At 35.0% G+C, this 27,806-nt stretch overlaps 1 protein-coding gene across 2 annotated transcripts; it reads left to right on the plus strand.

The window, feature by feature from the left end:
* On the plus strand, window positions 1-27,218 carry LOC120630980 (polypeptide N-acetylgalactosaminyltransferase 5). 2 transcript variants are annotated; one of them, XM_039900359.1, is made up of 13 exons: window positions 1-15; window positions 265-505; window positions 1,406-1,613; window positions 2,137-2,266; window positions 2,607-2,773; window positions 3,743-3,907; window positions 4,816-4,969; window positions 13,836-14,013; window positions 15,633-15,813; window positions 23,161-23,300; window positions 23,677-23,910; window positions 24,655-24,859; window positions 25,932-27,218. In XM_039900359.1, the coding sequence occupies exons 2-12, from the start codon at window positions 338-340 to the stop codon at window positions 24,820-24,822; spliced, it is 1,893 nt and encodes a 630-aa protein (XP_039756293.1). In that variant the 5' UTR covers window positions 1-15; window positions 265-337; the 3' UTR covers window positions 24,823-24,859; window positions 25,932-27,218. The 2 variants fall into 2 exon arrangements, with proteins under 2 accessions (XP_039756293.1, XP_039756292.1); XM_039900358.1 differs by lacking the exon at window positions 1-15 and adding an exon at window positions 34-133.
* Window positions 27,219-27,806: the final 588 nt, after the last annotated feature.

Here is a 27,806-nt window from a genome sequence, read left to right on the forward strand (position 1 = left end):
ACTTTGATTTTCAAGGTAATTTACCTTAGGTTAATTTTGAAGTTTACGTGTGTATAAGTTAATGCTTAGTTAGATCTAAGGCGGAATCCGGGAGCCTACTTTGAAACCGTGCTAAAACTTGTGATTTCATTCGGTAAATGCAAATGTTAATTTCAATTTTACGAGATTGAAGTATTTTAAATGAATGAGTTCTTTAGGATAAGAAGTAGGAATTTCTCGTATGTACTTGCTAATGAAACACTTTCATATCTTTGTTTGTTGCAGAACTTGAGGTCAATCCTGTTTCAGTGGCATGTGGCACTAAAAATAAGTTTGCTTAGCAATATAACAAGCTAAAATGTTTAGAAGCAAGATTAGGATACACACGTGTCGTATTATTCTTCTCACATCCTTGGTGTGGTTGTTAGTGGATGTTGCACTGTTGACCTTCTATTCAGACTGTCTTGGTGAAGGATGGGACTGCAGTAAAAACAAAAATGTTAATAATGACTATGCCCCTGTAAAGGTAAGATTTTTATTTAATGTTTGATAAATTTAAGCTGAAATTATGCTGTTAACATTTTTTTTATCCCTTAACAGTTTATCAAATTTCAAAAGATATTATAATGTTTCATGAAAAATTGAATTTCATAAGTATTTAAATAATATTAATGTTAGTTTGTAATTATTTTTATGTGTTTTCTAATTGGAATTATATTTAAGCCACAATTAGTTAACAAAACAAAAAAAAAATTAAAGCTGTACACAGTAAATACAATGTGGTTTGTTAGTTAGTTCTAGACCAGGTAATATTCTACTTGCTCTCATGTATAATGATTTAAAATTTAAATGAAAAAAAATCCAATGAATGCTGAAATATTTGACTAAGTTTTCATATATATTTTTCAGTATCTATACTAAGGGGTCACTAATTTTTCATGGTTTAAGATCATAATTTCTCAAAAGGAATACAAAACTTTGCTTAGTAGAGAAAACTTGAATCTAAAACATGTTGCAAGGGTACACTATAGAAGGTTCATATAAATCTATAAACTATATTATCATTTATCATAATTTAATGCAGTTAAAAAGGAAATGTTCGTATAAGCGGGTAGTTACACAAATTTTACTAAATTTTATTTCATTTTGCAAAAACATAAGGTTAAAACAAATCATTGTTTACTGGAACTTATAGTGTCATATTATTAATCAAGTAGAAATTTAATTTTTTCCTTAAAAATAAACGTAAATTTTTTTAACTTAGCTGTTCAACAATCATTATTTATTTCTTCATTCTGATTAATAATGCCCAGGTATTTTATTTCTTTTTTTGTAGCAGAGAAGGATATCCAGTTTGGAAGCTTAATTTCAGAGACACAAATCTAGTGAAAGGCACCCTAAAATTAATCTTTCTCTTTTTTTGTAGAGTGTTGAAGAATTAGGAGGTAAGAAAGCTGCTATTGCTGCAGCATTAAAGAGAGATGTAGATGATGACACAAATATTGAGGAGAATGAGATAGAACATGATGTTGGAGATGATGGTGTGATGTTGCCACCATATCCAAGATCTCGGCTTAAGAGGTGGGCACCTGCCCCACATGTCAAACCTCAGAAAGATTCCCCTGGAGAGATGGGTATGTGTTTAATGACTATTATAATCACTGTGATGTGAAAAATGTAACAATTTTTTAGACAGGTTTTTAAATCATGCTTCCTGTATTTCATTATATTGAGATGTACATTATAGATAGGGCACTTTTCCTAACCAACTGCTGTTCTTTTTGCGGATAGGCATTGTTCTTGTGAAAATCTAAAATGAAAATTGCATTTTTTGTGTCAAGGAAACTCAATAATTTGGTGAAATGTGTGAAAAATTGGTTTATGCAGCTATAATTAAGTGAAATATGTTAGGTTAGTAAAAGTTGTTGCAGTCATTAAAATATAGAAAAAAAGAGTATATCAATGATTAAGACAACTCTGGCTATTAAATTACAAACTAGCAAATGCTTAAACATCTGCAGTAATAACTTTATAGGCAACAAGTAGTTTTTATTAAATAATAAACAATCCATCTCGAATCGACGTTGTATTCACATCATATAACAGGTTTGGAATAGTTAAATAAAACTGTGGAAAGTAAGTTTTATGAACTTTCAGGTAAGGCTGTAAACATTCCAATAGAACAAGAGAAGCTGATGTTGGACAAATTCCAAGAGAACCAGTTCAACTTATTGGCCAGCGACATGATTTCACTCAAGAGATCTCTCACAGATGTCAGATTTGAAAAGTGAGTTGTTTATTATTTAATTTCCAAAATTTTCAATTCGCCTTATCAAATTGTAACATCTGTATTTCATTTAAAAAAAAATTTGTTGTTGTACTTGAAGATAATGTTTATTAAAAATTTTACTCAATATATGATTTAAAAGTATGTATTTGACTTTAAGTCTAATATTAGTAAGGATTAAGGAGTTCCTTTGTTTTCTTGCTGCCCCCTGCCGAATACGTGCCATAAATAAACGTAAAAAATTATCGTATACATCTCAATTTCATCAAAGCCATAAGCTGAAGTAATATGCGTTCAGCATTACTTTTTGACAGCAACAAAACTTTGCTTGTTTCTGTAGGTGCAAAGACAAACCTTATCCGCAACTGTTGCCAACTACGAGTGTAGTTATAGTTTTCCACAACGAAGCGTGGACCACCCTTCTAAGAACAATATGGAGTACGATAAATAGGTCCCCGCGACCGCTGCTCGAAGAAATTATACTCGTGGACGACGCTAGTGAAAAAGGTATGTTCTTTTTAACAGCCTTGCCATGAAAGGGTTGTGTTTAGTGTAACTGCCATACCACAAACATTTTAGCTCACAACCATCCCAAATGCATCGTAACTTACCACCAGGTTAGATTTTAGTCAAGGGCTAACTTGTAGTGAAATAAATAAAATATGTTTTACTAGATGTTCCCTGCGGCTTCTCCTGCGTAATTTTGGAAGCGTACTGCTACATAGTTTACGCCTATAGTCATATAATATAAGATTTTTAGATTTTTTCACAAACTTTTATTTATCTTACGTAATTTATTTTTTAATGAAAAGTATACTATTATATTTCTAATACCTCCAAAAATATGTATAAAGAGTTTCATGAAGATCGGCCCAGTAGTTTTCGCGTGAAAGCGTAACAAACAAACTTACATTCACATTTATAATATTAGTAGGTATTAGGAGGGATTCTACCTAGTTACACGGTTGCAAATTGAAACCTTACCTTACCTTACCGTTACACGGTTTTAGTTTCTTAATCAACCAAGTATACAGGCTAAAATAAAAAATACCAAAAAGCTCTGTCTTACTGGTTTATTTTAAAACTAAGAACTTTAATTCTACGACTTTTTTTTTAACTCAATAGTTTTTGAAATATTAAATATTCAAAATTTTACATAGATACTCTACTCGTTCCTATTTTGTAATGTACGCGGCACTGTTCTTGTTTTGGCAACAAGAACAGTGAGCTATGGTGACTGTTTTGCTGATCCATTTATTTATTGTGTTACATAAATTAATACTGAAGTCGTGGAGCAAAAATTTGTTATCTTTATTTCAATCCTGTCTAATAATTAAGGCACAATATGGCCTCTATCTGTAACAATAACACTTTTCTTTGTTTGTTTATGTTTGTCTATCATTCTCTAAGGTTTCCAACTTGCCGTTCAAGAGATTTCATAACTTTGTCTACTGTTTTTTTATTTCGTGTGAACAGAGCACTTGGGAAAGAAGTTAGAAGACTATATAAAGACACTGCCGGTTCCTACTCACCTCTACCGGACGGAGAACCGTTCAGGATTGATCAGAGCAAGACTTTTAGGTGCTAAACACGTGAAGGGAGACGTTATCACGTTTTTGGACGCGCATTGTGAATGCACAGGTAAGATTTCCCTTTCACCTTTTACCTTACAGCTTTGTACGTAAGACCGCGAAATTTTAATTAACATGTTTGTTTGTTTTTATTTTTTGTTAATTTTCTGTGTTTTGTACCTACAATAGAAGTGTCTTCATTGCGTAGTTACAGGTGTGAACAATATTTATCTCTATTAATTAACATTAAATAAATGTTTTATTAAGAAAATGGTGAAGATAAAAGGACTGTATAAGACGCAACTGTCGCATATATTTTTTTTGGACAAATCCTCAACTCTGTGTAGTTGTTTTGTATTTTTATCACGGCCAATGCACAATCCAGATAATACGCTAGAATCAAGATAAACAGTGAAATTTCCACTTATATATTTTCCAGATGCGATTATCTAAGTATCTAGGAATGTAAAAATTGATATATTGGGTCAGTCCATCTTGTTTTTGCCTTCGAAGTTGTCTCTCATCCACACCATCGTTCCCCATTGTATATTATCATTATCGTTAGCCTAATAACTATAATCATATTATCGCTAGCCTATGTCGTATGTCCAAGTGTTGGGTGCGGGTCTCCTCTTTGAGGACAGATGGTTTTGGAATATAGTCCCATCACGCTACTCTAATGCCGGTAGGCGGGCTTTAAAGATCACGTCACATGATAACAGGGACGTCGGTCCCGGTGGCGTGATCTCAAACCTCGGACTTTATGTGCTTTCAAGGTTCGGGAACGACACCACCAATTTACTAACTCCGGGCTACTAAGTTTGGTTTTAATAAAAAATACCAATATTTTGTACCTCCCGGGAATTAAATCGACGACCTCGTGCTATATGCTAACCACTAGACCAACGACGCAGTAGAGGCAGACCCATTTTAAATGTATGTACGTTCTTTTTGAGAGAAAATTATTAAATTCCCTAGAGGGCTGGTTGGAACCACTCCTGGCGAGGATAGTGGAAGACAGGACCACCGTGGTGTGCCCAATCATCGATGTGATATCCGACACTACCTTCGAGTACATCCAGGCATCAGACATGACTTGGGGTGGCTTCAATTGGAAATTAAACTTCAGATGGTGAGTTTTTTTTTCAAGTCCTGGCTCAATTCGACATCAGTTACAGATTTGTGTACCACAGAATCGGAATAATTATAATTTTTTTGATGAAATGACTAAACTACAGAGAACAGATCTCCTCCCACAATGATAAGGTTTTAGACTGTAGTCCACCACGCTGGCCCAGTGCGGATTGGTGGTCTTACTAATATAATATGCGAAAGTGTGTTTATTTGTTTTACGCCCTAATTAAGCAACCAATTGACTTGATTTTTGCCATACGTTTATTTGAAAGCACGTACAGTAACATAGGCTTCTTTTATCCCAAATAAAAAAACGGTTCCCACGGGATTTGTAAAAAACCGCAACAGACGCGAGCAAAGAAAGCGGGACAACAGCTAGAAGGTAATAACTTACCGACACGAGATGGCATCCCAGACCTCGTGATCAGCATTCAAACAAGCTTAACACCTAGACCAACGGGGTAGTTGTAACTAGAAACGTCATCGTAAATCAAGTTTTTGCCGTGCGCTAAGGTCACAACTTGTAATTGGCTCTATTAGTGAGTGTCTGTCGCTTAGCTTCAAGACATTTCTCTCGAAATAAATCAATCTTAAAATGCACCAAAGATTAAAGAATATGTTTCCTTACTAATATTGTAAAATTTATTGTGAATTTCTCAATAGTAAATTGTTTCGCCAAAATAATGTATGTCGGAAACAATTTCGACATACATTATTTTTGCGATGCGTAACTTTGACCGTTTACCAATTGCAATCTTTTTATTTTTTCCCGTTTTTGCAACATTTGACGGCCGATTGGCGCAGTGGGCAGCGACCCTGCTTTCTGAGCCAAGGCCGTGGGTTCGATTCCCACAACTGGACAATATTTGTGTGATGAACATGAATGTTTTTCAGTGTCTGGGTGTTTATCTATATATTATAAGTATTTATGTATGTTATTCATATAATTATTCATCAGTCATCTTAGTACCCATAACACAAGCTACGCTTACTTTGGGGCTAGATGGCGATGTGTGTATTGTCGTAGTATATTTATTATTTATTTATTTATTTATTTATGATGCTCGCTCCTATTTTGTGATGTTATACAACGTGAAAATGAAATATTTCTTCATAGGCTTTAGAGGTGCATTATTTACTGTCTCTAAGACTTATCTGTGACACCGATAGCTAATAGTTTTTGAGTAAACCACTGCCATAGTGGAACTGAAAGAAAACAGATAAAGCCCTAACATCACATGCAAATTAAAATCAAGTTTATCCTGTCACTTTATTAGGTACGTGTCGCATAACGTAAGTACTATGCGCGTGTCGGTCTTATATCTTCAATAGAGTTGATATGTTAAATTAGAATGAATACAAACTAAATTTGGTTATTTTCATTTAATATTTTTATAGGTTGATTCCTTATGAAATATACGTAGGTATGCACCCTTCAACAGTGTTTCGTAATTCGGTAACACGTTGTATATTATAACGTTTCTCGATAAATGCACTATTTAACACAAAAAGTTTTTTCCAATTCGAACCACTAGTTTTTGAGGAGGCAAAAATTGTGTCTGACAAGGGATAACAAAGCACAGCGACAGGAATAGAAGTTTCCACCGCTTATCGTTACACGTACAAGTATTTGGGGACGAAGATAATGGGGCTGGCTGAAAACCAGTGCTGCGCGTTTTAGTTTGCAGCTATACTGAGCCAGCTCCTTTGTCACACATTTTTTTTTTTTAATTTTTATACTTTAACAATTATTTTATTTCACAAATGTAAAATTTTACACAAATGTGTGACAATAAATACGATTTTTCTTTCTTTCTTTTTTTCTTTCTTATTTGGATATTATTTCCAATTGTGCGGAGAGTTGACAAAGTTGTGGGAGAATCTTAAATTTTATCCATTATCTTCTCTTATCATTCTATCTCTTATATCTCTCTTATAGCCATTCTAGCAGTGCAGGTGAGATAGAAGTCTCTAACTTGTAGTTGAATAAAAAAAACCCTCTTAACCCTATAGCGTAATAAATCGCATCGACAGTGTTTCTAGTCGTACTTGAACTACATGCTGCCGTTACGAACGTAGCCAAGAACAATGGGACGCGGGGGTTATGCAAGCAAAACAATCTCGCGTAACAATCGAGCCCTAACCTTGCCTCTGTATCCATCTACCATAATAGGCATGATGATAAATTTGAAAAACTGCCCCATGATGTTGAAGAATGAAAAATGAAGTACCTCTCTACTAATAAAAAATATATAGGTTTTGTTGATATAAATTGCAAATTATATTAAAAAATATATTTTACGCTCGCCGGGTGTCATGGCCGCATTCGTGACGTCATAGGCAAATTAGATCTATCTGCCTTAGTAAGTCTTTCACATAGGGTATCATAGGGTATCTATCTGCCTTAATAAGTCCTTCAGAAGGGTTATTTTGATAAAGCAGGTACATGGCGTAAAATAGAAAAATGCCCCTCCAATACGAGTTATATAAACTAATTTGGGTATTCAATGCTTTTGTGCATGTATGAAGTGCACGCCACTGGATAACACGAAACTGAGCAACTGAAATCATAAAATTTGCAAATTTGTTATTTGCGTGCAGAGATTTTCGAAGTTCAAGCGGTATTCAAAATTATGTTTACATAGATGTGACGTCTCTCGGCGATTCACCTGGCATGTTCATTTATTGAAAATAATTACCTTCGTCGTGTATAATGTTGTACCTCTGTTATATCAGCGTACAACCTATTTCGTTGCTAGCTATTTGAAATGTCACGACCTTTAAATCGCCGAATAGTCAACATAAGCTTGCGCGTTACATCACCATTTCCATTCTGCTAGAAATTATTTTGATACTCAGTCGCATATCTTTTTTTATTATCAACTCATTACCAGACAAATAAGGTGGCCAAGTACGGGTTGGTAGACTTTATGCGGCCTTGAGTAATGCGTAACTCTCAGGCTTCAGGATGTTTTCCTTCACCATTGCAGCAAGTGATATTTAATTGCCTAAAACGCACATAACTCCGAAAAGTAAGAGGGGCGTGCTGGCGTGATCGAACTCAGCTCCCTATAAAGGGAAGCCGAAGCCGTACCACTAGGCTATCACCGCTTGGCTTTTTATTATCTTTTTAACATAAAGAAATCGATTGGGTGATTTTCAAGTGGCATGTTTTCTTCTATCGGATCATCATCAACCCAATACCGACCCACTACAGAGCACGGGTCTCCATTGGCACGGGACCATTGTAGGACAATGAGAAGGAGTTTCGGCCGTAGGGCCGACCACGCTGGCCCAGTGCGGATTGGTGGACTCTTGAGAATATTATGTAGAACACTCAGACATGCCGGTCTCCTCACGATCTTTTCTTTTACGGTTGAAGCAAGTGTGATATGGGATTCGAACTCCCCCCCCCCCCCGAAAGTGAAGTCGATATCGATATAAGCGGCGATAGCGCATTGGATAGGACTTCTATCGGATACTAATAACATTAATCCAAATAAGTTCGTAAGGAGTCAATCCTGCATATAGCCTTTCACTATTATTTTCATAATAATTATTAGTACAAAATGACAAATTAGTGTTATCATTTGTTAATTAAAGACGGAACACCGATTTTCCCCGAGTTTATCGGATTAAACTCAATTACGGAGTGATCTAAACTGATTTGGAATTAAGATATTTATTGAATCAATTAAACTGAGTGTTGCTTACATCTAGATAACTGTGATAAAGGTGTATCAGATAGCGTATACATTTACACTGATTTTATTTTCATTCGATAAGCTACGCATACACTACACGTACTTAATTAATATTTAAGTATATTGTTTATTTTATGTTGTACTAGCTGTTGCCCGCGACTTCATCTGCGTTTGTTTTTGTTTTTTGATGTGGCATTAAATTTAGTTGTAGTTCTAAAATAAAATTAAAGCTTGGTATTCCTTTAAAAAAAAACTGATTTCTTTGATAAAAATTAATTTCTCAATTCACATAGAAACAATATCTTGAAAGAACTGTCTGATCAGTCTTCTATCACTTACAAAAAATAGTAATCGTTGAAGGAAGAATCGAAATCGAATTGTTAGTTGATTCATATGCTATAGATTAACGAAGAAAATTTCTAAATTTTTTTATTTAGTCCTAGCACTGAAATCCTCATAAATATGGCAGGGTGTTTGATGCTGTCCGCTGAAGAGTTCTGTCCTCTATCTACAACCACATTCATCAGATCTACACAAAGTTTGGGAAAAATTAAACACATATTATAACTACTATAGTACAAAAATAATTATTTAAATCCGTTATCATTTGTTCGAGTTATGGTGTAAAATCCTCAAACACTTTCGTCCCCTCTCCTAAAAGAACTGAGCTTAATGTCGGGATAAAAAGTATCCTGTGTTACTTCCAAAAATATGTATACAAAGTTTCATGAGGATCGGTTTAGTAGTTTTTGCGTGAAATCGTAACAAACAAACTAATTATTACAATGACATTTGTAATATTAGTAGGTATTTATGAACAAGAATTAATACAACATGTGTTTTTCGTTAGTAAGAGGGCCTATGTGTGTATATATATCAGCATTGAAGCATTAAGTTGAGGATGAAAGTTTGTAGAGAATTTGGTACTGATTTCTATTTAATTTTATTTGTTTATTAATTATTTATGTACCATAAATTGTGATTGTGAACATAAGATACATGAAGTGTACAAAGCAAAGCTTATCTCTATAAGAGATCTCTTCCAGCTACCCCAGGATGTGAGAAAGATGATTTAATTGTGGTACAATGTCAAATAAAGGTACAATATACTTCATAATAACTACTAAGTATATTTAATATATCTAAATAATAACAAAATTCTACATACTATAGTCGTAAAAATTAAAAAATTCTGCCTGCAGCTTTGTTATGGAGACGGGAATAATTCTCACGAGATATAATATAAAATTCTACACAGATGTAGTTGCCTGCATTCGCTGGTATTCATTATATAAATAAAAAATGATAAGAAGTATTTCCTTAAAATTTATTTCATTAAAATGAGAGTATATTTTGTTTTAACCTTTCAATACATGGCAACCCTAGGCGCAAAAACGTGTTACTTAATTACAAGCTTGGAACCACAATAGCCGTATACACAACATGGATGAATGTCTGCACGCGTATTTCGTTGGGTTTACGTCTAAAAAAAGTAATGAAGGTCAAAGAAGTCAGCGCTTAACGGTGAGAGGTGAGCGATTGAGAAATCGTTGAAACGATTCACCATTCTCATCAAAGAATTGATTCGTCATAGATTATTGACTTAACTTGCGCGTGTCTCTTGAATACATTAATCAGTACTTAGTACTTCAATCAATTCCCAGAATTAAGAACGTAAAGACATCCGTGTACACGACTGATATTGAAGTATCAAAAACCACTCCACTTTAGCAGTGTTTCTTGAACAGGCTGCCAACATTCCATTTAGCCGTCGGCAGTACTTATTTCACCTCTAATGTGCTAAACATTTACCATAAAATGGGGAAAATGGAAAAGTTTGTGAGCTAGCAGCAGTCCGCGGGTGAGACGTTCGCGGGGCGTTTTCATGTTCTTTTGGACACAATGAACTGCATGCAATATTGGCTGTACGTAATGGAGTTATCCCATAGAGGTTATGCAGAGACAATATTGATTCAAAACAAAGCAAATTTTTCTCATACAAACTTTCATCCTTGCACAATAGATTCCTATCAATAGAGACTACCGCACCGCATCGCCCGCACGCGCTTTTAGTTCGGGTGTTTTATTTGACATTACAAACACACTATATAAGAATTTATTTTTTGACTTCAAGATGTTCTTTCAATAACATTCATACATACAATCCATTGCTGGACTAAAGGAGACAGGTCTTAAGTGTAGGTAAAGTGCTCGTCACTGCACATGCGACTAGTAATACACGCTTAGCACGCGTCATATGCGCGTAGAAAATACGCCGTGTGTGTAGTAGGCTCATAGATAGAGATCGCCCGTTACAAACTACAATAATTATCATGTAGGTGTAATTGTGTACACAGCTATTAACGTTGATAAAGCTGACATACCTAGAAAACACCAATTACTACGATCGATAAATAAATGGGATCCTATAACAGGCTTTTTTAAATCTAACCTTTTATCGGAATAGCTATCAAGGAAACAAAAAATAAAGAAAAGTATAATTGGTATGTTAGTTTATTTGTATCACCTTTCGTTTGGATGTTTCCACCCAAAACAAATAGGGTTTCTTTAGTAAGGCCAGGTTTTTCTTATTTATTTCTCTACAAGTAACCCCTTGATTGCAATCTCACCGTATGTGCAAGTGGATGATGCTGTTAAAGATGTGGCAGTTATATTAAACCCCTAAGGTTTGTACAAAATCCAACGGCTTTTACTATTCCTATGCGAAAGAAAGGCTCAATAATAGGTTCACCCAAACACATTTTTTTTTTAAATATTGTACCTAGTCAAACCCTGACCAACAGTTTTGACGCGGCTGTTTCCGGTGGGGTCACAAGATCAGAAAAAATGGATCAAAAAAATCCAAATTGGCGTTGCCGGGGATCTTTAAAAAAATAGCTGTGGTAGTAACCCCATGGATCAAAATAAAACATGTTTATGCGGATCCTACAACAACTTTTCATAACTCCAATTATTATAAGCGTTGTAACGAAATAAGCAAGAAGGATCCAGTGCTGTATCAGTTGTCATGAGTAGACATCGACTTCCTGTTATTACATGTTCTTAGCTTGATAACGCTTTTAATAGCATCGATTTAATACAAAACAGCAATACATATTTATTATTAGTTTAGCTATAATTAGTTCTTGTTCGAGAGATCCGCTATTGTAAATATAGGTTAACTATAATATTGTATCGTAAACTTGAACAATACGGCAACGGCAGTGTTCCTAGTATGAGATTTCTACCCACATTTACTTTTTCCATCAAATTCATAAATTTTGCCATCTAGCCATAATAATGGAAAAATGGTATTGTCACTAGATGGCGCTCTTTTGATTCCATATAAATCGTAGTTAACATTCACGCATTAGATTACACTGCAAAGCAAAATGAACCTAATGAAACTCGTTTTAGAGTCGCGAACTATGTTGTTCTATTTTTATTTAACAAGAGCGCTTGCTGTAGATTCGTGCTTGAATTTTGTGCAATAAAATAATTCCATACTAAGCGGGCATTAGTTGCCGTATCGCTCATGTTTACAACTTTCCGGAGCTATGTTAGTTTAAAGCAATTAACTTTTCGCTTCAACGGTGAAGGAAAACATCGTAATGAAAATACATGCATGCCTGAGAGTTCTCAATAATGTTTCTCGAAGGTGTGTGAAGCCTACCGATCCGCACTTGGCTACCGTAGTAGAATTATTACGACCTAAAGTCTAAGAGGAGACCCGCAGTGGGTCGGTAATGAATTGAAGATGATGGTGATGAAAACCTTTGCCATCACCCTCGCAATAGTAACGTCGTAACGCAAAGCAAAATGGACCTAACTTTAAACGTTCTTAAGTCTTAAATTATGTTATCCTGTATTTATTTTAAAAGACCGACCTGTAAGCAGAGCATTTATAAATATCACTTTGATTAGGTGAGAACAAACCTTACTCTAAGAGTACTGATTGGTCTTTGGATAGGCCTCACATGTTTTCACCCGGGATTTCGTCCTTTAAAAGGTCCCTTTTAGCTACTTTCACATGTATAACGTTAGCGAAGCATGAATAAAATTGTACACAAAAGCTTAGCAAACCCAATTTAATCTGACCGTAACAGTTTTCTATGTTATACTCGATATTTTGCTCGAGAAAATCAATAAAGAAATGATGGATTTACAAAACAAAAAGGCATTCGTCGATTATAACAAATCGTCTAATGGCATCTGTGTTGAAACATGTTTCATAAGAAAGATACAACATCAATTAGACGATCAAAATCGGCTTAATTTATTAATGTTGTAAGAATTGATTGATTACCACAAATTCCACGTACACCGTTTTGGTGTACGTGGAATTTGCGCGAAAATTATCGCGCTAAATATAGTAATTACGTTATAGGTATACATTTATATTGCGTGACTTATCGGAAATACTAATTACCAAAAGATTTTTTGGAAACTGGGTTTAGATCTATGTCACCCGGTTCCGACGGTTAGATTTAAGTCCTTAGTTCTTTGAGTAGAAGATGATCGGCGAAAATCTCGCGATCACTGCTGTCAGACGTCACTTTTCCATACACGAAATAAACAAGTGACGTTTGACAGCAGTGATCGTAAGGTTTACGGAACTCTTTATTAGTCAACGCTTTCACATTCCATACATTATAAATTAGCCTATGGTAAATAAACATGGTTTTACATGAATCTATATTTATTCTAAAGATCAACAATAATAGAACGTCCCGTGCTTCAAAAAGCGCCATCGAAGTATTATTTTTCGCACGAAATAGTTTTTTCGTCCCTAGGTTTAGACATTGAATATTACATTGTACATGCCGAAGCAATGTCTCGGAACATTTCATAGTGGTTTAAATAAAATTCTTGGACAGCTCGTTTTTATTGCATATGTTATACATAATATGTAAACATATTTTAATAAGGAAAGAAACTACTACTGCAATTCAAACCCACTACGGCTCCAATGGAATTTGGCGGGTTTTAACAAGTATTCTTACAAGAAAGTGATAATACCCGCGATCGATGGTGCTTTTCGGGGGTCGAAAATGCTGTTTATTTTGTCCAACCCGGAAATATAGGACTTCGTGATCCAATAAGACTTGGTCGTCAGTAGACTGGCCAGGCAGTTAAACAGTTTAAAAATCTTTTGTTAAGGTATCGAGTCCCTGAACGCGAAATGTCTCGACGTGGTGGCGATCGAACCGCGCCGCTTCGAACGCCTACAATGGCCGGTGGATTGTTCGCCATCGACAAGGATTACTTCTACAAGATCGGCTCTTATGATGAGGGCATGGACATATGGGGCGGCGAGAACCTCGAAATGAGCTTCCGGGTATCGTATACTTGATTTTTAAAGATCTGTCTGTCATTTTAAATTTGAAAGACTGGTTGTGTGTAATGCTATTAGGAAGGTCGCCCACAAAAACTATGCAGCGATTCAGTATCGCGGGTCTGTATTGCTACTTTTTGCCATTTGCAACGAGCGACATAAGCAAGCAAAGTGCTTAAATCCCATACTAACTATTTAGCAACACTTTTGCATAGAAGATGCTTCATTTTCTGAATTTGTTTCTTACTTTTTTGATTTTGAAGCGTTGTTGATAAAGTTCCGTAACCAATTTGCAACTCTTCAACAGGCGCTCCCAGAGTGCATAGTTTGAAATTTCCTACCTACGTTTACTTATTCGATTTTGTGGAATTTAACTTTTATGTGTATGGCATTGAAAAAGTGCCATCTAGTTACAATACTAAAAACGCTGTAAGTTGCGCTCTTCCGATTCCATATAATTCGTAGTTAACGCGATCGAATAAGTTAACGTAAGTAGAAATCTCACACTAGGCGCAAGACGAAGAGTCAGATTGACTTGATGAAGAGTCAGACAGCGCAAGACTGTCGATGCTGGATCGCGCTTCTGTCGATTCTGTATCGCGATAGTAGTGATGCGAAAGTAGTGGGCGATGTTAGCAAGAAAAACAGAATCGCAGCCGTTGTATGTATGTATATGATGTCACGGTATTTTGCGATTGTATAGCTTCTGAATCGCTGCAATAGTGGGCAACCTCCTTAAGTTTTGTTTTGTATGCCAAGAAGTTTCAGTTCTAATTCAGTTTTGATTTTCAGTTATCGTGAAGCTTGATTTTCAATGCCAAGGCATGTTAACTTACCCCTTTAGCAAACTCTTGCATCCCCTACCAGATTTCACAACAGCTGTGTAATTTCGCTTGCCGTTATATTTGCAAGCCAAGAAAGTCCTAATGGCCATATCGATTATGAATATAATATATGGTTCGATTTATTATTAATAACCTGTAATATTTTACGCCGGGATGAATTGCATATAATTACCTCGTTAGCCGGACGGGTTGGTTATCGCAGTAGATGGTAGCAGTGCACAGAGTATGGTGCGGTTCGTTCTCCGTTGTATTCCCGCAGTCGTCTCGTACGACACCCACGGGAAGCGGATGGGTGATTACAAATATACAATATATACAACGTGTAAATGAACACCGAAATAATACTTCGCGGGTTTTAAAGATACTGTATGTATTTACTTGAGACTTATTTGTGTAACCGAAAACCTAATAGTTTTTGAGTATACCAGTGCCATAGTTTTTACTGATAGGAATCAGATGCAGCCCTAACATCACATTCGACTCCTGTCACTTTATTAGGTACGTGTCGCGTAGCGTAGGTACTATACGCGTGTTGGTCTTTTGTCTTCAATAGGGTTGTCATAACACTTAGAATGTTTTGAAGTCGTTTGTATCGAAAAATAAATTTGCTTCGTTTGATTTAATATTTTTACAGGGTGATTCCTTATTAAGTATACTTATGCATCCTTCATCAGTATTTCGTAATTCCGTTACACGTTGTATGTATGTATATGATATATAGATGTTAAGTTATTATTATACATTGAAACGGGAGCTAAAAATTCAATTGGGGTAAAGGTTTGGCAGTGCGGCGGTCGCCTTGAGATCGTTCCCTGTTCACACGTGGGCCACGTGTTCCGGGACAAGTCGCCATATTCCTTCCCCGGCGGAGTCCAAAACGTGGTGCTGCATAACGCGGCCCGCGTGGCCGAAGTGTGGATGGACGAGTGGGGAGAATTCTATTACGCCATGAACCCAGGTTCGAAGTTGAACTATATTGCTGGGCTTGCTAACGTTTTGCATTTTCACGTCAACATTGATTATAAGTTTGTCAGGACGTTCAGTGAATTTTAAATGCACTTTTAATTAATTCCATCGCTGAATGTGTGGTCAGTTGTGAAAAATAAATGTATGGGCTACATTCTTGCTAAATATTAATAATATTTCTTGCCAAATAAATACACATTTTCCTGCCACCAAAGCAGCCTTATTGCAATGCTGCGTGTGCTTGAAGTTTGTGGTTGCCGGTGTAATTAAAGGCTCATGAGGATTACACCAACGCCTCAGGTTGATACATAATGGGAACAGGCCGGCAAATATTCTGCAAAGCGTTGCTCTTTTTATCGGCCATGATTTTTTTTACCTTACCATCATTTTGCTTGTTCCTTCAATTATAAATATATTTATAAAAAAATTAACAAGGGAAACTTTTTCATGTTGTTTTGCAATAAATCCCATTTTACTTCCTCAAATCGACTGTATGTTACTTATGTCTTCGTTATTTAATTATAGCACTAATAAAATTAATAATTATTTGTTTATCTGTCCACCGAACGTTCAACGGCAAACTAGTAATAAAAAATAATAAAAATAAAATTGCAAAATTTTGGCAATCGTGGCACGTAACAAAGTTTTGTTGTGGCTTGGGTTAACCAATTAACAACAGATGTTTTGTGAGCCTACCATTAACATTATGAAAACGTCGGCTTCCTAACAAAAACCATTAACCATTGCGGCTGCATTCGTTATTCGTTCCGACTTCATGTATGTATATCCGAAGTATTAGCCCTCTCTCTTTAAATTATTATAAATGATCGAGACAGAGCTAAATAACCGGCAGTACATCATGTATCTGGAATTTCTTCCGCATGCCCTTTTACTAACTTTTTTTTTTCTCTACGCTACTCTATGTTTTTTTCTGTCTATGTGTTTTATTAGTAGTGAGCCTTCATCCTAGTATTTTTGTCATCATTTATTTACATACTAGTGTGATTCAGGGTTTAATAATGCTAGTATACTGACGTTAGCAAGTTAATATATTTACCCAAAAAAAAATCTAAATGTTATCTTGGAATTAAATAATAATTAGTATAAATGCATAATCTTGGCAAACTTAAATAACGGTATTTGTATATGAAATGTACCATGAAAGGCATTATTATGTAAATTAACTCTGTTTTCCTGTTTTTTTTGCCGTTTTCTGATTATTTTATTCCTTTTACTTGCTTCTTCATAATGCAGAAGCAATGAAGATTAACTATTTCGTTGAAGAGGGAAATAACTTGAGTGATCATCCACAGCAATTCTTTTTTATATGAGTTGGCAGATTTATTTATGAATATATGAAATTCTCGTAAATGAGATTTAAACTGTTTTGTAGACTTTCTTCTTTATTAAGTATAACATATTTATAACAAATTTTTGGAAAATGGTCTGTGGTCGGAGACAGATATAAAACGTCGCCGATTAAAACGTTCCAGGGAGAAAATAAAGAAAGTCTTAGGTGTTTCTATAACCATCATTTATGTAAAATTCTTATTATTTGTACTACTAAGCTTTCGTTACACATTAACAAATTAACTTTAAAATATAAATATTTATTTATGAATATATCTGTCATAACTCATCATGGCTTAATAGAATAATCAATATGGGTTTAATATATATACATTATATAAAATATGAAGTAATACTTGGATTTAACGTATTTATATGCCACTAATATAATCGGTCATGTTTTGTGTGTAGATTGTGTGAAAATTAACACTTTCATTTTATCCCATATAATTTTAACGTTATGGTCAATTATATCTTTAACAAAAGAATAATAATGTCTATGTAAAATATATTGTCTACGGCACAAGAGTATTGTAGATTTTACCAAATTACCTTTACAACATTTTTTTATTAAATATTGGGATGCTTTCTGATACGTTTGTGTGTCATTCTATAATTGAGTTGCGTTAATGAAATATGGTATTTACTTTTTAACTGTAGAAATAAATGGCCTTATCGATGTTTTCAGATCCTGTCCATTTTCAGATGTACTTATTTGTCGTTATATAAATTAGGATCTAAGATCAAATGAAAAGGAATCAGGATATAAAAGACCTTGCGCATTCGTTTGATCCTAGAACTTGACTGCTCATTGCTTACTACGTGTATATTCGTGGATATCTATTTTTGAAATTAACTATTAATGTACCTTGTATGTTGTGACAGCCTTTATGAAATAATTACACTACCCAGTTCATATGTGAACTCGCCTATAACAACTTGGAATGGTAATACGTTCAGGTCCATATACATTTCGAATTGAGATTAATAAATCTTTAATAGGTTAAATACATTAATATTTTCCCACTTAAAACTATGACTCAATACTAACTGATAACAAAGAATATTGGCATTGGAAGACCGCTTACATTTAGATGTGTTATTTAATAGATAATTGTAGTCAGATAACGAACGCTAATCTTATAAATAAAGGTGTATATGCCTCGTACGAATAAAGTTAATTCTAATTCTGTTTTGCGTAAAAAACTGAAATATTTTGACACGTCTAAAAATAGTGCTAACATTTTCTAAGGGATACGGAATGAAAGGGATAGCACTATGTTCGTATATGTCGATTTAATTTAAAGACTTGTGTAGAGTACAATTGGAAACAATATTTATCTAGCTTTAAAGTCAAGGTCATCCTGGAGTTCGGATGATAAGAGTTACGCATGGGCTTCGAGAAATTTGATCTTAGGAACTATGGCGTCGTTTTTAAAGATCAGACTTAGTAATGGATTAGACGCGTGATTGTGTCAAAAAATTGTATCCATTTAAAAGCTTAAAACGTATGGTTTTATTTGTTCAAAAAGTTCATGTTTGGGGTTCAAAGATGCATTATGATTTGAATCGCTAAGACGATGATTGCAGAGATAAGTGGAATATGTTTGGATCGTTTTAGTTACAGTAATCAAAAAATAATACCTAGCTCATAAAGTTACGATATTTTTATAACATCGTCGGTCCCATTTAAGTCTTTATCGAATGAAGAGTTTAACACAATGCAAATTTGCCAATAAAGATTTACCATTCATATAGTCAAGTCCAATATTAATAGCTATAAGGATTACCTCGATTTAACAAATTCTTCGGAATCCACTTGAATTGTCCATAAGAGTCAAAGTAAAATATATTTTTACTTGACATTTTTTGCAAACAACCTCTTTGTAACGAATTTTCACCAATCAAAAAATAAAGTGTAAATACCTCTAATTAACAAATTCAACCAACAACCCAAAACCTTGTCTACTATAGTCGTAAAAAAGTAATAGGCCAGTTTTTACATTTGTCATCGCGACGTAACTAGTTATGGAACCATACGACTCGATACTCACGATAAACCGATTCAAGTTTGTATCAGTACTTGACAGATATGATTATGTATTGTAAAGTGTTCGTTCGTTCAAATTCCTTTAACTTCACAACCAATTCGCGTGACTGGCTGTTGATTGTTCGTCCACTTTTCAACATGTTGAAACAGAGTTCGTTCTATATAACGACAAACACAAAAATCGAGTCAAATCAATATGTTTAAATCAATGTCTAAAATAGAAGAGCCAAAGTTAGCGAAATAGTAAAAAAAATATATCAAACTTAAACGAGCGCACAGTCAACTGTAGAAGATGGGGAACGAAAAACTGCGCAGTGCGCGCGGGGACGCTTCAGTCATGTACCGCTTGCTCAGATACAACAACTCAGACTCATTATTTAGAACCCAATGTCGTCAATTCAAAATTTTATTTGCGGCTTTGAGAACCAAGCTCATTCGTTTCAGTAAAGATTACTACACAATATTTAATTTCGATTAAAATCGTATGAAGCTGGTGATATTCAGTAAAAAAATGGGTACAACACTAGTATTAAAAAAAAGACTGAAGACGTAACTGTTTTCGAAACTTTTCGCAACAATTATGCATTGCATGCTACTATAAAGTAAGCGCGAAAAGAATATTCTTTCATATTATTTAACGTCCCAAAAAAATTACGTATTTTTTAAAACACTGTATGTAATTGATTTTTATTTTATTGTTTCTTTCAGTTTCGTTCCAAGTTACATTCTATGGTCTTGCACAAATGTCAAAACGGGCCTATTACATTTTTACGACTATAACAAAACCAATGTTAAGTTGAATAAAACTACTTTTTTACCTCTTTATAACAAATTTTAGACCAACTTAACCTCGAGGTTACACTGAATATACTAACGATCTATGAATAATCTTAAACAGTCACACAAGTTTATAACAATCTTTAGACCAACTTAACTTCAATATACCAAATCTTGATGTAACGAATATTTACTTGTTCCCCTCCCATATGTTATATTGAAGTTGCAGTGTGTATGTTAAAGATCTATCAAAGACTTTACAAAATCTCACAAGTTGTTAGGGCGTAAGTGGAAAATATGGACCAGAAGTATTGCCATTGCAAATATAACACTCGGGGGTGGGCCGGGACAGGTGTGGATGTGCGGGGGCACGCTGGAGATCGCGCCTTGCTCACACGTGGGCCACGTGTTCCGCAAGACCACCCCCTACTCCTTCCCCGGGGGGACGGGCCGCGTCGTCAACCACAACAATGCCCGCCTCGCGGAAGTCTGGCTTGACGACTGGAAGCATTTCTACTACAATATTAACCCAGGTCCTTAACGCTTCGCTTGTGTGGGTAGGCTGGACCACATTTAGTCGTGCGGAATGCAAGTATAAGATAAAAAGGAATAATTCATTTCACATCAAGAAACCCATAATTGCAATATTAAAATATCACATAACAGGCCAATGTACTAGTTAACTTTTGTTTTTTTATGGTGGATGAATCCTTATGGATATCACTGCGCTACGGAGAGGCACGATGTTTTTGTCAGATTTCGTCGAGATCGATTTCAAAATTGAGCCAAAGGTAGGTATTAACAAATAAACAAACAGACAAACTTACGCATTCATAATATCAAGGACGGTAAGCAATAAGGTTGATTAAACAGACAGAATATTTTTGTCTTGACAAAATTATGAGTATTCCTCTATTCATTCAATTTAATTTTATAAACGGCTGAAATGAGTTTTATTTTATTATGTAACTATGGGAAGCGAAGAACAATGTAGAATTATCCCAAGTATATAAGTCCGTTGAAATAACCATTTAAAAAAATTTGCTTTGCAATTTCGCCCGCCTAAATTTGCGATAGCCTCAAGATGTGTAGTGTCAATTGACCCATGAACGTATAAAGTTGACCCTTAACGTCAACTGGAACGATGACCTTCGCTAAATTTGCTGATCACATCATGTTTTTCATTTTCCTCATTATATTTATTTATTTATATAAGGTTAGATTATTTATTTAAAATTCATTCTGTGGCCAATTATGACATTACTCATCTTTGTTAAACTAATCATAATATATCGTTTTTGAAAATACGATCATATTACAAACAAATACATACCTATAATGTATATTTATAATGTTTACTTATATTAATTGCTATTTATTAATTATTTGAGTAATCCCAAGCTGTATCCATAATGTTTATAATAATTATTGTATTATGAATATATATTATTTTTATGTTGTTAATTTATTGTCTTTATAGTATATATTAATATTTGGACTGTGTTCTACCGTTGATATAGTTTTTTTCGAAAGGGTTAAAATTAAAAGAGTGTGTAGTAAAGATTTTACCAGTTTTCATAAGTATAAAGCACGTATCTATGCTTTTAAATATACATACATCGAAATAAGTGCTAAAAATAATTTTGACCTATAAAACATCAAGTAATGTAACAAAATCATACAACTTTATAATTTGTGATAATTACTTGAATAAGGTGAACAACAACGATTTATATCAACGATATTGTCACACCCAAATTTATATAGAACATTAATTGTGCAGGTTCGGTTATATACAAAACAAATTATAGTTGTCTCTTTTGAAAAGGAAGGACCAACTCTGTAAAGCCTTCGCACCCATTTTGGAAGGACAAGCTCATCTCAAATTAAATCATAGGAATGTGAGCTTTATATCACGTCAAATGCGGACTAGTTTTATTTGCAGTCGCGTGATATTTCACTACAGCGAAGAATATAGAAAAGTTCGCTTTATTTCATAATGGCGGCCCCCCGCGACTCCGTACGCATTCACAGCTTCTAAAAAGATTTATGAACAACCTTCTTCCGCTCTCGCCGTGTTGCCCCGCGAGCCCGTATTCCTCCAAAATTACGCTATTAAATGCAAAAAATATTCCTTTAATATTATCTTTATTTCCTGAGTTTAGCGCATTCTAACAATTAACATTAATTCCCCATTGCACCCCTATAGGGGTGAAATTTTCCTAAATTCTAAAACATGTATTTTATTGTTTTAATAACCAATCTAAATATAAACTTTCAACCCCTTTTTAATCCCCTTAGGGATGAAAGTTGACAAAGTTTATATATAGCCTTTCTCGAGAATTGTGCTATAGAATTACATTAACGACCTTTTAAATCCGACTGGTGCTTTCTGAGATTAGCGCATTCAAACAAACACAATCTTCAGCTTAATGACTAGCAATAGATAGATAACATACAACAGAAAGCATGATATAATAAAGCCGATTTAATGTTGAGTCAATATCATGGTGTGCGAAGTCCATATATATACCTGCTATTAATTCAAAGTTTTATATATAACTGAATAAGTCATAACAATAATATGAGCAAGCGTAAACGATGAGAACTGAACATTTTTATGGAGGGTTTTCAAAGTGATAATGATATTGGGCCCCGGGCCCGCCAGCTTGTTATGGGAAATGCGGCCGTAAAAACATAATCGATAACATAAAAATTAATTGACTAACGCTTCCCATTAATACCATTGTTTAATAACTACATTAACAATCCATTATTTGTAATCCGGTTCAATTCTTCATCAATGTTTGTTTTATGAGTCTTTATAATTTGCTTTTTGGACATGTTTTGAGTTGAGTTAAGTTGAGTAGAGAGAGAGTTGAGTTTTGTAATTATTTAAATAAAAATGCTTTATATTCTCCCCGTCATTTATATATCCGTTATTCACTCCATATTCAGTAAACTAAAAAAAAAAAATCCAAATATGTTTCTCATTCCGTATTTTTTTATGACTAAGAAAACAACTCTCTTATATATCATGATTATTAAATCATATAATTGTAGCGTTATTTCCTCATAATTTATTAATACAAGGCGATATAAATTAATGCCAAATATATAAAAAAATATTTCGCATGTGTCTAATTTGATTGGGTTGTCCAGGCGCGTTGAACGTGCCCGTTGGAGATGTCACAGAGCGGAAGGCGTTGCGAGACCGTCTTAAATGCAAGAGTTTCAGATGGTACCTCGAGAACATCTATCCAGAGAGCCAAATGCCATTGGAATACTATTATCTTGGAGAGGTACGTATATGTTATAACATTTCCAGTGAGATAAGCATAACATAATATTCATCATATTTTACATTATAAAAGTATATAAAGGCTGAAGAGTTTGTTTGTTTATTTGAACGTCATGATGTCAGGAACTATTTTTCCGATTTAAAATTTTTACAGTTGGATAGCTCATTTACCGAGAAAGGCTAAATAAAAGCTATGTATCATCACGTTAAGACATAGCACCAATGAAGGATGTTTCACTATCGAGTTTTTTTTCTTTTTGGGAGCTTCCGCTGCGTGCTTCCATCAATGATTACTATGATAAATAAAATTACCAAAAACTCCAAACACTAATACCAAAAAGAAATATATTTGCTAAAACTTTACCTTATCCTTCCAGATACGCAACGCAGAAACTTCCAACTGTCTCGATACCCTCGGCGGCAAAGCTGGCCAGCCGCTCGGTATGGGATACTGCCACGGCATGGGTGGCAACCAGGTGTTCGCATACACCAAGCGCAAGCAGATAATGTCGGACGACAATTGTCTGGACGCGGCGCATCCTCGTGGACCCATCAAGCTCATCCGATGCCACGGCATGCGTGGTAATCAGGAATGGACGTACGATACTAAGGTGAATATATGCATGCGAATATCTTGTCTATGTATCATCACATAAAACTAAAACAATCTACTGCTGGACTAAAGATCTCACCCAATGGGAGGGTTTAGCCAATAATCACCAAGCAATGAATTCATTTGGTTAGAATAAGTTTAGCCCATAATCTACTCTACTCACGTTTCGCTCCGAAACCGGAGCATCCTCAGGAGATGTTGACTTTACAATGGATAATTGTTAAGATCTTAACAATCCTGCTGTTCGCGGAGTATAGCAAATTATGCTTAATGTTTATAATATATTATGGATTTCCGCAAAGTAACGTCTGCTTCTATCCAATATCTTAATGGCTTATTCGACTCGCGTAAGTCGATGCACGGGTATTTGCTCGTAGTCTGGACAGGCAGGCGACGTAAGAGTCCGGCCAACCAAGAAATGAGTTGGATGTTATCAGTAGGATCTGTAGACATAGGAGATAGTGGACGGGAATTAAGGACACCTCAATCTGTGTCAAAACTGTGTAAAGCTCTTCGAATGTAAAGTTTCTTCTTCTTCTTAATGGCTTGTTCGACTCGCGTAAGTCGATGCACGGGTATTTGCTCGTAGTCTGGACAGGCAGGCGACGTGAGAGTCCGGCCAACCAAGAAATGAGTTGGATGTTATCAGTAAGATCTGTAGACATAGGAGATAATGGACGGGAATTCAGGACAGCTTCTACCTGTGTCAACATCTAAATGTTTTTTTTTTGCGTTATCACAGACGCGAACAATAAAGCACACGAACACGGGCATGTGCCTCGACAAGCCGGAGTCGGCGGACGTGTGGAAGCCGGTGCTGCGGCCGTGCACACGTGCACGCGGTCAGCAGTGGCTCATGCAGGTGGACTTCAAGTGGCAGGCGCGCCGCCAGCAGGCCCGCGGCAGCTAGTGCTTACTGTGCAGTGAGCCCCCGCAAGCCCTCTGAGGTGAGACAACAGCCCTTAACGTCGCTTAGGTTTCGTTGCCTCGAAGATATCGATAAGCGACCATCATCAACGACGGCCGATCGGCGCAGTGGCCAGCAACCCGGCTGTGGGTTCGTGGGACTGGAAAATTTGGGTCAAATTCAAATTCAAATTCATTTATTTCAAGTAGGCCTACTTTATAAGCACTTTTGAAACTGTCATCGTCAAGTGTGATGGACATAAATGTTTTTCAGTGTGTTTATTGTATTTATTTTATTCGCCAGAGAACTAAAGTAACTGACATAGCCTTTCGCGATAGCATACTAAAGTGGCAGTGGGCTGGTCACGTTTGTCGTAGGATCGATGAACGTTGGAGTGGTTGATAGGTCCTCGAGTGGAGACCGCGTGTCGGTAAACGGAGTGTCGAACGCCCCCCAATTAGATAGAGCGTCGACCTCCGAAAAGTGGAAGGCATCGACTGGATGTGGAAAGCCGAAAATAGGAAAAGTTGGCGCTGCTTGAAAGAGGCTTAAGTCCAGCAGTGGACGCACAATGGCTGATGATAATGATGGTATTTATGTATATTAAAATACTTATAATATACAAATAAAAACCATATTTATCAGTCATTTTAGTACCCATAACAAAAGCTACGCTTACTTTGAAGCTAGGTGGCGATGTGTGTATTATCTTACATTTATTTATCATCATCATATCAATCCACTACCAGCACAGGTCTTCCACACTTGAGGCCTTAGGCCGTAATCCACCACGCTGGCCCAGTGCGGATTTGTGGGCTCCACACGCGTTTGAAAACATTATATAGAACTCTCAGGCATGCCGGTCTCTACAGGATGTTTTCCTTTATCGCTAAAGACAGCGATATAATAAAATCGCTTTCGCGCAAATATAGGTTTCCTTAAGAATTATTGGTGGGTTTATTTTACCAATTTTATTTTTGGATAATATGGTAATGGTAATTACAAAAAGAGCTGAATTTTATAAATTCGGTAAATACATTCCTGTACACTAAGCGAAATCGAATTAGATAATATTACATAAGGTTTTATATTTGTTTTTTTTTTATTTACAGGTTCGACAACGATTGACCATAACAGTCTTCCCCCTGTCGTTAGATAAAAAAAAGATTTACTTCCTTATTCCTTTATCTGAAATTTTATATCTATTAGATTGTATTGACACGGAAGGTCCTGTGAACTGTTGACAATACATGCGCTGTTTATCTTAAACAAGTTTATCTTAAACGTTGCTCAAACTTAGGATTGTGTCTGACGTGAATGGGATTTGTTTTTGCTAATTGAATTTTACTTAGGTGTAAGTTGATGACCATTTTATTGAAATTGTGTGTATGATATCGTCGTCGATAAACAAATACCGCGTAACTAGCACAGTTTAATAAGTAGGTACTTATAGTGATTCAGAGTTAAAGAAAATTTAAATTTGATTTGAAATAATACCGCGTAAGTGATTTTTAGAAATATAGGGGATTTTAATAATGAAGAAATGAACACATTTACATTTTTTATTGTACACTTTAGACAAAAATAACAAAACTTTAACTGCAATATAGAATAATAATCATTAAATTAAACCATTACCATCTTAGTATAACCGACAAAATACCGACAGGATATTTATATAAATATTTTCGTAGATAAATGTCCTAAAAAATTTAAATCTAATATATTAAGTCAATTGTCGAGTCAATAATTTAACAACGATATATATTTTTAGCTTAATGCAATAGCTAACAGAATTGACTTTTACGTCTACACCAGTCGAGCTCAGATGTGCGCTACAAGAGAATATTTCTACCATTAACTCGTCCTATTTCTATCAAAAAATTCGTAGAGTGGTAGTGATAATGTTTTACAAAAATTGTTTTCTTGTGAAATTATCAAAAGTGTACTTACGCGGTATTTGAAAATATTAGTTACGCGGTGTACGATTATCAAATATTTGCCACTATATTGACGAAGTCGCATTCAGTGGCTTCCACGTCGAAACGAAACTCTTAGCATAGTCACAAATCACTTTTTGTTGTACCTAAGATATTTTATTTAATTAATTTACAAAAATAATTTCTCAAACTCAACTTAATACATTAATTTCGACAAACGCCAGTGTTGTTGGTCGTCACAAAATAATGTTTATTTTGGGTAAAGGCGAACTGGTAACCTGCACTCTTAATTTTACACATTCAACAATCTTATGCATTATATGGACCAGCTTAAACTGCATCATACGTACCACCAAGTCAAGGCTAACAACTGTAGTAAAAAAAACGTGTGCGTACCTATATACATACAGAAGTTATACTTTGGCGTAACAAGATGAAAATCTTTTCAAAAATTTTATCCTCCACCTTACCTCACGAAAAAAAGGTATTTAATACATTGAAAGTTTTATTATAACGCATTGTCTAGTTAAATAAAGTTTAATTAAATATCACAAATAAATACATATCGCGTATACAGTTATAAGTTTTCATGCAAACATACTTAGATGTTCTTACTTTTACTTTGTTGATTACAGCTAACTTCAGGGTTTCGGTTTTTTCCGACGGTGTGCGCGCGCATTGTAAAAATTTACTCTCATCATTTTTTCCCTAATGCGCCAAAAGAAGTATAACTTCAGAAAAATTATTTGTAATTCATATGTAACAATACACCAGTCTGCCTTTATTATAATATTCGTTTCAAATACTTTAATAAGATAATTTGGAGATTCTTTCAGATACTCAGAATTTTAAAATACTTTATTAAAACTCACAAAACATCATACAAAAAACAGTAAATAAAAATGGTTCCCTGTATTTTGTATGTACCAATACTCCCCCTCCATGACGATTGGATTTTAGTGCGTTGAGATTATTATATATACTAAGAGGTGTTCGTAACTTTTGCAGTAAATTACTGTTATACATTTTTTACTATAATATTATTAC

Source organism: Pararge aegeria, chromosome 17 (assembly GCF_905163445.1).
Source record: "Pararge aegeria chromosome 17, ilParAegt1.1, whole genome shotgun sequence".
Taxonomy (NCBI): domain Eukaryota; kingdom Metazoa; phylum Arthropoda; class Insecta; order Lepidoptera; family Nymphalidae; genus Pararge; species Pararge aegeria.

Bases quoted from the DNA above. Each gene is read 5' to 3' on its own strand.
- LOC120630980 (XM_039900359.1), top strand. From the start codon at position 338: ATGTTTAGAAGCAAGATTAGGATACACACGTGTCGTATTATTCTTCTC. The intron at 4,970-13,835 runs GTGAGTTTTTTT...TCTTTTGTTAAG, and splicing joins TGGAAATTAAACTTCAGATG to GTATCGAGTCCCTGAACGCG. The intron at 23,301-23,676 runs GTACGTATATGT...TTATCCTTCCAG, and splicing joins AATACTATTATCTTGGAGAG to ATACGCAACGCAGAAACTTC.